Here is a 14,605-nt window from a genome sequence, read left to right as displayed (position 1 = left end):
CTGGAGACCTTTTCTGGATTCCCAAACACTGATTCTAGAAGCCCGATTGCGCCTTTGGCCATGCCCATGTCGCTGCCAACCTCAAGAACCATGTCACCAACTTTGCAGCGCAATGTTGTTACACTTTGAATCCTTTTCTCCCTGCTGAGTTCCATGCTCATACCTCATCCACATCCATCTTCTCTACCACAACCAAACTGTCCGAATCACTGCCACTACCAATCTCATGCACCGTAGCATATCGGCCAATCTCCTCCTTCGTGATAAACTTCTCATTCAATACCGCCGTCGTGCCCCGGGCGAACTTGTAATTGCGTTCCTTCTTCACCCGCTCATTCGGCTTGATGTAGTTCCTTCGCAATTCTGTCGGCTTGTCCTTCTCGATCACACAGACATCGACGTTACTTCCCGAGCCCAGGTCGTTGAAGATGCCCGCAAGGATGGCTTCTGAGCAGATTTTGACGGCTTCGTCTTTGGTACAGTTCTTTTTCCACGTGGATTCAAAGACAGACATGGCGGCCAGGGAGCCGGAGCCCATGGTCACGTAGGGGAGCTTGTCTGTTGAGCCGTGGGCGTGAACAGTGAAGAGACCGACCCCCGTAGGATCTACACCTGCGACGACGAGGTATGCACCGATGTGGCCCTGGTGGCGGAAGAGGTGCTGTTTCAGCATCGTCATGACGGTGACGACACGAGGTGTTCGGCCGGTGGATAGAGAATGTAGTTCGAGGTTGGAGGAGATGAGCGCAGTGGTGAATTCAGTGTCTGCTGCCGTTCCGGCGCCGGCGCACCAGATGTTGGGAGAGATGAAATGTAATTTCTCGCAGTTCTGTTCGTGTCAGGAGAAGATCATTGTACTGATGACTTCCAAAGGGTCAACACACCTTGTCGGCAACTATGGGACCACTCGTTGCTCGCGTATCTGCAGCAATCTACCAAACTCGTCAGGGCCTGCAAAGACAAAGATGAAGAGCACCACGGAATTTCAACATACCACGACCCCGTTGTCGTATATACAGCCCACGATCGTTGTACCCGTGCTCGTGGCTTTGGGTAAGGGTACTCCTCGTGCGTGCAGGGCAGCATTGCGATTGTAGTTACTGAAGTCGAAACCCGGCATCGTTGCAGCGAGGCGCGCAGCCTTCAATTGGATGGTTAAGAGAGGAGGATTGTACCGTGTTGGTTGACCGTAGCGCTATCTAGGTTGAAATTGACGCTTCGAATATGCGAGTCTGACTGTCAACGCAGAGGAGGACCGCGTCGATAAGGGCGGAAGCTGGATTGTTCGAAGTGGACGGTCAAGACTATCAGCGCAGCACTTGCAAGGCAGCTTTGAGAGACGCAACCGCGCCGCGAATGCTGCCCGTTGATTGGGTCGGCTTACTAGCCTTCTCGAGCCCAAGGCTGAGTGGCAGCCTTGCCGTCTTCCCCATTGGCAACCTTCTCACCTTCTGTACGTCTTGCACAGAGCATCAGCTCAGTTCAAGTACAGTAAATGTAAACCAATTGCTGGAAATCGTTGACTGATAGAGCTATTGTCTATAACCCAGAAAGACAAGAACCCATAGCCGCCAACAGGGAATGCACACAAATCTTCAGCCGTTAACACTTCCTTCAATACCGTACTCCTCGGTCCACATCCCCCCAAGCCACCGAGAGCCCATACAGTGTAAACATACCCCCACGATCTGCTGCGTTCCTACCAAGATCTACTTAGTTGAGCCGCGCGGCAACACAAGATTCTCCTCCACACGAGTAGCATTACTCACCAGTAGAAGTTCTTTAAGCTGTCGCGAGCTGGTGGGACCGAAGCATTGACGAAGCTACATGACTGGGACGATTGTGTACCATGCCTTGTTCGACCCTGGCAGCATGGGGCTCTTCTAGCATTGCGAGGGACAGCAGGTGAGTAACGGCAGGTGAGTAACGGCACGGACAATCACCCAATCTTGCGGAGATTTGGAAAACGCGAAGGGCATGACGATCGTCCATGGGACACTCAAAAGAACGCTTTTCGGTCTATGATGATACACGCGTCACCGAGAACAGGAATTAAGGCCTCAGATGCCTCAAGCTGCGGCTCCGGAACTTCAAGCAGCTTCAAATGGCCCTCAAATTACAGATGCTTGAATCGACTCATTACCATACCACCCCCTAATTCTGCTGATTCCGTAGAAACGCATTCCACTTCGCAAAGCCCCCGGACGAAGCATACCTAGCTCAGACAGGGGAGGATACAACTGTAGCGTGCAGAGGACTAGGGTACCATGGAAATGCAAAGAGCCCCACCAGCCGCGGTCTCAAGCCATATGATGTCCTTCCTTCTCTCTAGATTCGGTGTTTCTCGCTTTCTGTACAGTGGTTAGTCAGTAGCCAAGTTAGGGCGAGGATCAATCTAGACTTACCGAGCCTGGAGTACAGCATGTACAGCGCCATTTGGTTGCATTCTTGCGTTCCGGTAATGGTTACCAACCTCTCGTTGCTGTTGTCCTGCGGTTCATTGATCTTGATAACGCTTCCACTGAGATGTCGGATCTCATTGATCTTCGCACCACCCTTGCCAATGATGGCACCGACCATATCATTGGGAATGAAGATCTGCTGGGTAATAGGCTGTCCAGGCATTGCATGTGCCGGCTGAGCGGGCTGCCCATGGGCCGCAACCGGCTGAGGAGGCATTTGGCCGTAGGCCCCCGGCTGTGGTGGCCCTGCACCATAGGTCGGAGTGCGCGGCGTTGCGGCGTAAGGTTGGCCATATTGGGGATAAGGCTGCGGCGGAATGCCATGAGCCTGTGGGGCACCGTAAGGCTGTGGGGGCATTCGCTGAGGAGGGTGGGTGTTGTGCCTCTTGTACATGTCTGGATGACCATATTGGCCACCTGCCGGCTGCGGTACATACGGCACAACTTGCATGCCACCAGGTACGACACCAGCAGGACCACCACTTCTAGTGGCATAAGCAGACGCAGCAGGCCCGCCAAAACGTTCGGTGAGTTGCTCGACTAATGTCACTGCAATGTAATAAGTGGCAATGTGAACGGCATCGGCAACGCCGAGGACGACCAGAGATCGCTCTGTGGAGAGAGGTAGGCATGAATCAGAAGCATTGAGACGAGCACCCGAGGCTTCCTGGATTTCTCGGATGCGAACACCTGATTTGCCGATGATAGAGCCAATAAGGATGTGTGGAATGAGTAGGCGGAGAGGATAGGTCTTCGACTGAGCTGTGGAAGCAGCTTCCAGAGGCTCGTTATTGAGTGTGCGAATGATGAGCCCAAACGCCTTTGCAACAGCATCTTGAGCACCACTAACAGTCAAGATACGTTCAACAGCACCCCTCGAATAGTCACTGACAGTGCATTTGGCCCCAGAAAGTCTTCGGATTTGGGTGACATTCTCACCACCTTTGCCGATGCAAGTTGCTGCTTCGGCACTTGAAATGACCGCACGGATGTGGACCCAATTGGTCTCGTCTTGTGGGGGGAGTGAGGGAGCTTGAGAAGCAGCTCGATCGTCTTGAGTCGTTGAAGCTGGAACCTGTGGCTCCGGCACAGGAATCGATGGGGCTCCGTTGGCACTCGTAGCCGCACCAGCCTCGACGGCTTGGGCTTCAGACGCGCCATTCGTGACAGCTGCTGGCAATGGATGTTCCTGGGTAGTTGTAGGAAGTCCACCAGAGACAGCACCAGTCCTTGCTGCGCCATCACTATCGACGTCTTCCTTGACTAGCTTGTCGAGAGCCGGACGTTTTGCTTCTGGCAAATCAGTGGGGGCTGAGGGAGACGAAGGGTCTTCCAAGGGGCGTTTCGACGAAGGCATGGTGGAGGTGGGTGAGGCAGACATTTCGCGTGATCCCAGGGCCGAGCGAAGACGTAGTGGTTTTGTTCAACCTGAGTTTATTATTGTACTCTGTGATATGTACACCAATGAGCTGTCGAAGGAAAACTTGATGGTGTAAGGGAGATCTGAACGGGAGTGCGGATGCCAAACGTGAGGAAGGAGAAGGGTGTGTGCGCGTGCGAGAGGACAATGTCAACGACTCGTGCTGGGGTTGATGGTGGATTGGGACGTGCTGTGCTGCGGGCGCTGGAATATCTCGACTGGGTGCAGAAAAGGGTTTGACCAGGTGAGACTGGACCGAGGGTGTGAGGCGCTCAGCGAAGACGGCGTTGTGTGGAGGATTGTGACTGTGCTGGTGATGGAGGTGTAGGTGTGGAAAGGTAGGATTGAGTAAAGCAACGCTTTGAATGTGGTCTTTGGTTCCAATGCCCTCCTCGTATCCAGCAGGAGAAGGGTGAACCTGTACTTAACTCGAACGCCCAATATCAGTAGGCCGTCCTTGGGATCGCAGGGAGAGGCAGTCAGCGTCTTGACACCGCCGCGACTCAACGGGAAGAGCGACTGGGGTTTGAGATTGAGCAGGCAGCGAGCGTCGGATCTGCGAAAGGATTTGGAAGCATGAGATTGCGACGCGAAAGCCGCTGCACAGAGTTGAAGACGAGGTCGAGCGAACGCAATTGAAAGATGAGGAGAAGCGCAGATGCAGGAGGGAGGAAGAGAGGAAGAGGTGGTTGATGGCTGAGTTTGAAATGAAGTAGGCACCACCGACGGTCTCCTGAGAGTGCAACGAAGTGCGACTTTGCAAGCTTCGACACACGCAAATCTGGGGGCAAGCGACGAGCGAGAATTTGGAGACTCTGGTCCTTGGGAGCACGCTAGGCCTGATCGGTGTGTCACGTGACGTTGCTTGGTCACACACGCCTCTGCCGCGCCCCGAAGAATCACGGTGTGATCGTGGCGGTAATGGGTGAGGGGGCATTACAGGTACCATTGACGCAAGACGAGTCCCTGGTTGTGACTCTTATCATACAAAAGTCTCGAAAGCAAAGCAGCTTGGTTTCCAAGAATATGCCAACGTCGAGTGTCATGCAGCCGGGCCGTTTTGTTACACATCAACCAGCCAGTCTTTTAGTATCCCACAATGGTTTTCTTCCGCTTCTCCTCCAATACATCCTTCAACATGCTTGCCACCGCCTTACGACGCTGTGCCTTTGCTTGCCATCGTTGCATATCCTCTGCGGAGACTGCAGGCAGGCCTCCATTTTGGCTAGTGCGAAACCCTCGCCTTGAGCGTGTGCCGCTTCCCAAGTTCGAGTCGGGGGTATGATAGACACTTCCAGCACTGCCTGGCGTTCCTCCGTTCACCGCGTGTCTGCTGCGTGGTGGCGTCGCCGGCACCTCTGCATCACCGTTACTGATTGAGGACGTCCCTGCGTGCACGTTCAGCTTCTTGAGCTGGGCCTCAAGGACGTCGATGTCTGCACTCTTCTGCTCGGCCATCGACATCATCTTGCCCACAGTCTTGGTCACAGCCTCAACAGTTGGTTTCTTCTGAGACGCGATCCGCCCGAGAGCACCCGATTGCGTGTTTGCCGATGACTGCGCCAGTTTCGCACGAAGGACCGTAATCGCATCCTCGAGCTGAACCATCCTCGTCTGCACCGAAGTAAAAGATTTACGAAGGTCATGCTGGACCGATAGTTGCTCGGCTGATAGAGGAGCACTTGCTGCACCATCAGAGGTTGAAAGGCTGTGGATTGTCTTTCGAATGGACATCAGCTTGTTTCTAAGGTCAAACACCTCTTTCTTTAGGCTAGCTTGGGCTTCTCCAGAGCGTTTGAGATATTCTTCGACGTTGCAGCCTGCGAGCATGCTATACAACACGGCTTGTCCTTCGTGAAGTCTGGTGATATCTGTCAGGAACCGCTCGTCATTCAGCGCGTCCATCGGTGTGTCGGACTTGAGCACACCGGGCCACGACAAATTGGTCGCATCCGGGTGCTGATATTTCATGTACGCTGATAACGACCGGCAGTTTATCCCTAGAGTGTAAACCATTGAGTTGATGTCCGAGTAAAGCCGCTCAATCTGCGCCGGTATGCCACTTTTACTTGTTTCTTCAGGATCTCTAGGCTGAATAGGAACGAAGTCGTCCAGAGTTTGAGAGGGAGCAATCGGTTCGTCCAGTTCCTGTCGCATTCGCTCGTCTTCGTCATCTTCTAACGGGGCAAACTGTTCGGCTTCCGCCTGAGTCTTTTCCCGGGCGAGCGCTTCACGACGTGCCTTCTCTTTCGTCGCTTCCTCTTCCCTCATCCTCGCCGCCTGTGCAGCCAACCCGGACTGCTGGTACTGGGCCTTTCGCTGGTCGATGACTGATCGAGGATGGGCCGGCGCACTAACCGACCTAGAGGGGTCTGGCCGGAGGCCATCTGCAGAGAAGGCTGGTCGGATAGGGCTGGGAGACCGGGGACTTTCGTGCGGCTTTGGCGGTGCGAAAACCGGTGCGGCGCTCACCTCGCCAAACAAGGGTCGAGCAGGTTTCGGTGCCGTAGACGTCGAGGCCACCTTCGTGAACAATCCTCCAGTCGGGCTTGTATCGGGACTTCTGTCGCCACTCTTGAACGAGCTCTCCGGTGAGGTCTGTAACTGTTCGCCTTCTTGCAACTTGACATATTCTGACTGGCTGTCCTCGTCTTCCTCAGCTTCGGCCCCCTCTTCTTCGCCCTCCTCGTCTTCTGGTCCCTCATCTTCGAAATCGGAGCTAAAGTCGTCTTCATCGTCTTCGGGAAGCGCTTGGTTATTTTCGTCTTGTCGTGCCCTGGGCACAGGGAGGAAATCTGGAGGGAGGGGTGCATCGTCTGATGTCGCTTTCGACACATTAGAGGACGCAGAGGTCTCGCCTGAGGCATATCGTGGCTTGCTAACTGTATCTGGCGGTAGAGGTGCTTCAGGGATCTTCTTCATATCAACCAACTCGTCGTCACTTGGTGGCTCCTTCTTTATCTCCGGTGCCGGGCGGATAGGCTGGAAAGCAGGTGCCGGTTCGCTCTTTTGCACTACTGCAGGTGACTCTTGAGCAGATGTCTTTGTCCCGAACATGGCCACGTGCGCGGGATTTGGTGTCTCTTTAGGAGTGGTGGAGGAGAGGGCATTGGACGGCCACCCGGGGCTATTTATTTTGTGGTCTGGCGTCGTCGTGTCCTGCTGAGTTGAGCCGAAGAGATTAGATACTGGCGGTGCTGGAGTGGCCTTCGATTGTGTGAGTGTAGAAGGTGGAGTTACCAGCGTATGCGGCGCTTTCGTATCAGCTTGAGGTGAGAATCCTTGGAATGAGCTATTTGGAGCGTTGTCAGAGTCGGGTTCGCTAGCCGCGCTCTCCTCGTCCATCTCAGCCTCTTTATCTCGAGCTGGAGACACAGCACGCTTGCTTTCTCCAAGCATATCACCAAACGCACTTCCAAAGCTGAAGCCAGGCTCTTTGGGTGGAGGTAAATCGTCTTTTGCACTTCCGTCGCCTGTGAACGACGACTGCAACTTGAAGACGTTGCCAGCTCCGAATGGGCCCGGAGTGTCAGCGGTCTTCTTACTACCGAAGGGAGGCTCTTGAGCGGCGGTTGATGCGAAAGAGGTGAGATTACCTCCAGGCGCCTTGGTTGCGAACGGAGATTGCTGAGCATTATCGCCACCAAACAGGTTGCCAGATTTCTGTGAAAAGGCATTTGCACCACCTGCAGCTGCGAAAGGGCTCTTGTTCTCCATCCCTGATCCCCCACCAGCGAAGGAAGCGAACCCTCCTTTTGAGAACGAACTAAAGCCAGAGCCGCTCGCGCCGGCTGCTGCACCAGCGAATGGACTAGTGACTCCCGAGGCACCAGCAACAGATGCTTGGCCGAAGGAAGGGGTTGTTCCAATTGTTGAGGGCCTGCCAAAACCCCCACCGATTGCGCTCGGCTGCCCAAAGGCTGTAGTCCTACTGCCCATAGCGCTTGGGGACCCAAAGGCTGCCGCTTGGCCGCCCATTGGGGTAGCCGAACCAAAAGCTGGCTGTCCAAAGGTCGTTGACGCTGTTGCATCATTTGTGGAGCCGAAACCCGTACTGGTCCAGGATGGCTTGTCTGATGTGATAGGTGACGAGGCCCCAAATGGCTTCATAGATGGAACACCAAGAGGAGCCTGGGTCGTTTGGGTGCCGAACGTCGAACCTGTTGTCTTGGCAAACGCATTGGCTGTAGCAGGTGTACCAACCGTAGATGTGGTAGTGGTCGACGGTGGAGATGGAGAGGTTGCAGTTGGTGCCGTGACTTGCTTTGCTGCTTGAACAGAAGCAAAGCCAGAAAAAGGAGTCTTCTGTCTGACGGAGTCGTTGTAAATGACCCACCAAGCCACAAGAACACCTTCATTGTTCAAAATGAGCAAACAGGGAACCGGCCCGTCCGTCTCTTCAATTTCGGGATCTGATGGAATCGGATTCGGCACCCTTTCCGAGCTGGACAGATCCACAACCATGCCAACGGGGGAGGTGTCTTGCATCTTTGAGGTAAGAGGAAGCTGGGCGCGCCTGGAATCGTCTTCCACCATGGTGAACGTGAAGCAGCCCTTGACCGGCTCATCTTGCGAGAGTGCCTTGTCGGATTTTGAGACAAGTCCGACATCTGTGGCTGCTGTTGCCGCTAACAGCAGCAGATCCTGAAGATGCGGAGGAAAGTTTCTCAACCTCGAGATGAAATGAAATGACGGTAATCGCTCTACACCGTATGGCGGCAGGACCTCGGGCAATTTCTGGAAGGTGTAATTAGTCGTCTTGGGCTCTCTCTGTACGACGTAATAGTCTGAGGGTTGGTTGCCTTCGCTCGTGTCGGTGGGAGTGTAGATGATGAAGAAAGTATCGTTTTCGAGCCATGAAATACCTGAGACATGCGAGCCTGCGGGTATGCTTGTTGACTTCGGGATATTTGCGACCACGGTTCCATCCGGCTTCAGTTGAACCGCTGTTCCATCGGCCAGACCAGCCACCAATTGCTTGCCTCTATTGCTCCAGGACAGGCAGCTCACTCCGCTCTTAAGCACATTGCCGTCATTTCCTGCCTTGATGGCGCCGGCTTTGAGATCTAAAAGCATCATATCGCCGTTGGTCGTGATGATGGCAAAGAGCTCGGCCGACTCCGCAGTCGGATTAGGCACCAGCGCGCGTAAAGCCTGGCCATCACCAGGGATTTCCAGTGCTGGACTAAGGTGCCCTCGCTGCAAGTTCTCGATTTGGAAAGCCACGACTCCTCCAGTCGATGGCGCGATCACGAGAACACTTTCATCCGAGGAAAAGCTGACCTGGGTGATATGTGGGTAATCAAGCTTGATCTCTGGATTATACGTGCGTGTCTGGCTCTTTTCAGGTGGCGGGGCTTGGAAAGCTTCCCGGACTTTCTTGGTCGAGGTGATGTAGACGGCATCAGGGCCGGCGGCTGCCAGCAAGCCTTTCGCCGATGCGACACTTAGCAGCGATGATGACGGCGGGGGCATGTTATCGTCGGCCCACGGTTGAGGGAGCAGTTGCACTTTGGCCTCGCCATTGATGGCCGCGAAGCCCAGTTCGTTTGTTTGGATCTCCTTGAGTTCTGGTCCATCTCTGACACTGGCTCCTGCGGTGTCCGACGCTGACCCGCCCGACACGGCGTTGGAGAAGCTGAACGCCATTCTTAGCCGCGGTAGCTCCGCCGACAACGACCGTCTTGCGTCAGTAGGCGAGATAGGAGAGGAGACATGCGGGTGTGACGGGCTTCGTCTGAGGGTATGTGTTGAAAGAGAAAAGGAGTGTCGGGGGAGTGCCGTCGGCCTCCAGAAAGATGACGATCTCTTATGTTCAGCAATTTTGAGCGGCAATCATAGAGGCAGGAGGGAAGCGAAGAAGCCTGTGACTTTTTGTTACATGGATGCGCCGTGGGGAATGGCAGTCAACAATTGCATCCAAAATCCCAGAATGGGGCGCGACTTGCGCATTGCGCGTGTCCTTCGACTGCCTTACCGTATCCTAGCGGCCTACTGCGGCGGAGCAAAACTCGTGAGGCAGCAGTGACAGCCGAGATTGTCAGCTTCACGCTCACTTCACATTCTACTTGTATTTGTCTACCAAACTCGTGTAAGGTTACTCACCAAATGATGAACCCAAATCTCGGAAGTCTGACCTTCCTCAAATTTACGACGTCAGGTACTCACCAGACGGCCCCAAGATACCGGATCTGGCATGCTCGCGTTGGTGACTGGGCAAAGAGCTCCTCTCGACATCTTCCCTCAGCTGCAGTCAGGCTGCGGTCGTGACAGCGTGATTCACAACTGCAGACCGACGTCAGCTACCTCCAGAAGGATGCATGTCCCCACGTCCAATGCCTTTGCACCCACTGCAATCATACCACACTGACGAGTTATTCTTCCAATTCGGCTGACTAGATCGAAGCCAACTTCCTGGAACTTACTGCTCGCTTAGCTGCCAACTGCAAAAGCTAAAATCACGCCCAGTCCAGCGTTCCATATCCTCGGGACATCGGCCTTTTCGCGGGTGCTCCCTCATACATCCCAGCTCTCAGACAAGTGTGTGCGCGGCCGAGTCATCAATTCCTGATTCAGTGTTCTTGTTCAGGCTGCGCCCCACAGCCTCCCTTTTCTACACGGTTTCGCCACGCAATCGAGAACATGCTATCGGATCTCCTCGGGCGATTGGTACACAGTACATGCTGCTTGGCTGGATTGTCGGGATGTTGCTGGCATGCTGTGTAGACATCACGGGCATGGGCCACACACTAGACAACCGCCACTTTCTTCAAATCGCCATACTGTAACTTTCCCGCCCTGAGTCTGGTCGGTGCTGTCCTTCGATGACTTGCGGTTCCCGTCTCGAAGTTGTTATGCCTTGTCGGCTTGTTGGCGAAATAGGCGGGCTCGGCGCTGTCTTGGAAGAAGCCTTCTGCACAGCATGTACCAGGACTGGGTATGGAGTACTTGACTTTCTTTAACCGTTTCGAGAGTTGGACCTCGGAATTTCACCGGGCTCCCCCGCAAAACCTGGGGATTCGAGATGCCCATGCGTCCCAGCGTTCCTCCACACCCGTATTCCAAGCCCGAGGATAAAGGTTGGGGCACAATCCGAAAGTCTATTGCCGCCACGAGTGCGTCTCTGACTTTCAGTCTGCTGCATTGCCTCGTATTGACTCTTCGACCTGGCCCTCGCTACCTGTCGTCGCGTGGTCTAGCCCCGTTCATCTTTTCTTGTCAATAAGACTTGGTGCAAGACGAACCATTACATGATGGCCAATCAGGACTGCTTAAGCCTTGCTTTACTGGACCCTGGTGGCTCTTGTATCGTGACTAACGCCTAATGGGCTCGTCCTTCATATTCAGACATCCACTGACAAGGAGTTCAGAAGGGCCTAGGTTTTCTGCGAAATTGATCGGACCTTATCATTATCCCCAGGGGTGTCGTATAAGAAGTTCGTTCATCAGACCCAAGGCGTCTCCCGACTTTCTTTTGTCAACTTCTGCAGTACCACTCCTGCATCGGGGTCTTGAACATTTTTCGGGGTCGAGCTCAGAGCTTCCAGCAATCTTTCCCGACGATGGGGAAACTAATACCCAATGCCTTCAATCTGGCGGTTGTGATCTTCGTGGCCCTGGGATCAACCGCCTGCTCGTATGGAATGGCCATTATTGGGTAAGAAGAACACATCCTATGATCCAAGTTGGTCTGCTAACGTGATCCAGCTCCACCATTGGCCAGCCTAGCTTTTACAGATCACTTCACCTTGCTCCTCAAGGAGAACCTGGATACGGTCGTACTGCTGAATATATCGGTGCTTTCAATGGTACATTGTTGGACCTGATCCGCCCTTACTCTGAATGGCTCCTAACTTTTCTTCAACCAGGTGTGAACTCGGCAGGATCTGCCATTGGCGCCGCCGCTTGTGCATATTGTGCAGATAAGTGGTCGCGCAAGCACACCATTCAGGTCGCTGCCATTATCCTCGTAATTGGGGCCGCCATTTGCGCAGGATCGGTCAACAATGCAATGTTCCTCGTAGGACGTGTTATCAACGGGTTGGGAGTGGGTCAGGCTGAACGGGTTGTGCAACCCATGTTTACTGACAATCGAACAGATTGGTGCTCTTGTCACAGCCATCCCAATGTACCAAGCGGAGGTGTCAACTCCTGAAAGCCGAGGATTCATGGTGTCAATGCACGGGGTGATGTTCGCCATGGGATACACGCTCTCTGCCTTCATCGGGTTCGGCGTCTCCTTCATCTCTTCCGGTGGATCCCCCTCTTCGTTCCCTTGGCGCTTCCCTATCGCGTTCCAAATGGTTCCAGCCTTGCTTTTGCTGGTCGGCTCACCTTGGCTGCCTTATTCGCCGCGTTGGCTCCTCATGCACGATCGCCAGGACGAAGCCCACGAAGTCATCAAACGCCTACACCGGACAAAGAACGATCCCCATGACTCTCTTGCCCGCAAGGAGTTCTACCAGATGAAGAAGCAAGTCGAACTGGACCGTCAAATCAGTGCTACGACTTCAAGGTGGGAGATCTTCAAGACACCAGCGAATCGCAGGCGCGCTCTGGTGGGCTTCGTTTTGATGTGGAACAACCAATTCACTGGTGTCTTGATCATCGCAAACTATGGTGTCATCCTGTACCTCCAGCTAGGCATGACGGACTTCTGGCCTTTGTTGTTGAGCGCGTTCTGGGTGTTGTCTACATTCCCTGGAAACATCTTTTGCGCCTTCTTCGTCGAGAGGTTTGGTCGCAGGAAATTTTTGCTCATCGGTTTGACTGGCATCCTTGTCTGTCTGATCTGCGAAATCGCCATCCAAGCGACTTACCTTGGTACCGACAATCGTGTGGCTCTAAACTTCGGCGTCTTCTTTATATTCCTGGTGAGTATCCTCCTTCACTTCAGACCTCCAAGCTCTTCCGTCAGCGTGAGCTACCCGTACGAACCCTAGCTGACATTTTGGTGCAGTTCATCACACCATTCTGGAGCACCTTCATAGATGCCTCACAATTCCTCTACGTGTAAGTCAATGCTCCGCCACTATTTCGACTCAAACTGCATTACTGCTCCCGAGTGGTTGAGCCTCTGCTAATACCTTGTCTAGCTCGGAGATCTTCCCAACGCACATCCGCAGCCAAGGCATGGCCGTGTCCATGTGTGGCCTGTACCTTGCCGATATTATCCTCCTTGTCGCCGGGCCAATCGCGCTCAACAATATTGGTTGGAAATTCTTCTTGGTCCTCATCATCCCTACAGCGCTACACATTGTATTCGTGTTCTTCATGTGTCCTGAAACCAAAGGGCGAAGTTTGGTAAGAAGGCCAAATTGCCTCCAAACGCGTCATCCCATCACTGACTTTGGGTTTAGGAGGATATCAATGCGCAGTTCGGCGAACAAGTCGCCATCCACTACTACAACGCGACCGATGCAGAGAAGGAAGAATTGGAGAAAGCAGCGCAACAGGATGAAGAGGAGGAAGCGCAAAAGACTAGGACCAGTCTCGGTGAGAAGACTGCTGAGGACGTCCAGGAGCGCGAGGTCATCGCCGCGAACAAGGCTTGAAGAATGGGCCCATGGATGACAGGGGATCGCAAGGAGGTACGGATTCTACGGCGCTGCAACGACGATGCAGTCGCCAGCGAAGTGACGAAGACGTCCGGACTGTGCTCGGCAGAAAACGATACCAGCTGGTAAGGAGGAATGTGGAACCAAGTCGCATTAGATTGGCGGTCAAATCCGTACTATGTACTGTGCAGGACATACATTTATGGTACATACTATGGACAGTACAGTACTAGTAGTACTTACTACCTATATACACACATAACTGCCCTTACAGATACCTATGTGCGGGTGCGATCGATCGATCTAGGACCAGATACTAGTAGGGATCTGGTACTGGTCTGATCTAGATCAAAGGCTTAATCTGTTGATACTATGATGAATCTGACCCCGATCTGATCCGTGTTCGATCTGGGTTGGATCCCGGATCACAGCTACTACATAGGTAATGTATGTATACAGGCCTTCTTCCCCTGTAGTTCGGATGTATCCTAGTGCAGTATCCATGCTGTTCTAATACTGTTCTAATGCCGTATCAAAATTCAGTGCTACAGTAAGTAGTGGCCTTGTTCAGAAGCTCGATCTAGGTTTTGAGATACTACCCTACCTCCTAGAGGTTCTGACTCAGTCTAAAGCCGAGCCGGGTGCGATCTAAAGGCGATTCAGCAAGTTGAGAGTGGATTGAGACCGATCTAGGACCGCTGTGAGGCTGATCTAGATTGCTCTGAGACTAATCTGGAGCGATCTGGGACTGGTTTGAACCCTCCTTAGGCGGACTGTACTGTAGGTTCGAGATAGGATTAAACCTATATAGGTAGAACCTACTGATCCTTCTCGCTACTCGTTTATTAAGATCTCCATCCTTTTACTGAGAAGCGACCCTTAACTAGCGTAATATTTACTGCCCCTAATAATCTTGAGAAGCACTGATCTATATACTGAGATACTGTATAATCCTAGCTCGAGAACAGCTCGAGGAGACCCTAATCCTATCTTAGTCCTATAGTACTACATGAAGTACCTAACCCTAAGGAGTTTAAGTTAGTAGTGAGAAGGTGTCAGAGAAGCATCAGAGAAGTATTAGAGAAGCATCAGAGAAGTATTAGAGAAGCATCAGAGAAGTATTAGAGAAGCATCAGAGAAGTATTAGAGAAGCATCAGAGAAGTAT

General features: G+C 53.2%; 4 protein-coding genes across 4 annotated transcripts; 1 reads left to right on the top strand and 3 right to left on the bottom strand.

Moving 5' to 3' along the window:
* Positions 1–157: 157 nt before the first annotated feature.
* Positions 158–1,120, bottom strand: G647_00896 (uncharacterized protein; the record flags this gene model as incomplete). The annotated part of the gene is made up of 3 exons (XM_008724299.1): positions 158–829; positions 885–932; positions 995–1,120. 3 exons carry the CDS (start codon positions 1,118–1,120, stop codon positions 158–160), a joined length of 846 nt encoding a protein of 281 aa, XP_008722521.1.
* Positions 1,121–2,328: 1,208 nt separating this feature from the next.
* G647_00895 (uncharacterized protein) lies at positions 2,329–3,843 on the bottom strand (the record flags this gene model as incomplete). Its single annotated transcript, XM_008724298.1, has 2 exons — positions 2,329–2,351; positions 2,406–3,843. The coding sequence occupies 2 exons, from the start codon at positions 3,841–3,843 to the stop codon at positions 2,329–2,331; spliced, it is 1,461 nt and encodes a 486-aa protein (XP_008722520.1).
* Positions 3,844–4,968: 1,125 nt separating this feature from the next.
* Positions 4,969–9,531, bottom strand: G647_00894 (uncharacterized protein; the record flags this gene model as incomplete). The annotated part of the gene is made up of 1 exon (XM_008724297.1): positions 4,969–9,531. The coding sequence occupies one exon, from the start codon at positions 9,529–9,531 to the stop codon at positions 4,969–4,971; it is 4,563 nt and encodes a 1,520-aa protein (XP_008722519.1).
* Positions 9,532–11,444: 1,913 nt separating this feature from the next.
* G647_00893 (uncharacterized protein) lies at positions 11,445–13,436 on the top strand (the record flags this gene model as incomplete). Its single annotated transcript, XM_008724296.1, has 7 exons — positions 11,445–11,539; positions 11,590–11,690; positions 11,751–11,929; positions 11,982–12,755; positions 12,842–12,894; positions 12,978–13,185; positions 13,242–13,436. The coding sequence occupies 7 exons, from the start codon at positions 11,445–11,447 to the stop codon at positions 13,434–13,436; spliced, it is 1,605 nt and encodes a 534-aa protein (XP_008722518.1).
* Between the last annotated feature and the right edge of the window lie 1,169 nt (positions 13,437–14,605).

The sequence above is a fragment of the Cladophialophora carrionii genome (genome assembly GCF_000365165.1).
Source record: "Cladophialophora carrionii CBS 160.54 unplaced genomic scaffold supercont1.1, whole genome shotgun sequence".
Taxonomy (NCBI): Eukaryota; Fungi; Ascomycota; class Eurotiomycetes; order Chaetothyriales; family Herpotrichiellaceae; genus Cladophialophora; species Cladophialophora carrionii.
Note: the sequence above shows the minus strand (reverse complement) of the source record. Positions and strands in the feature narration are given on the sequence as shown.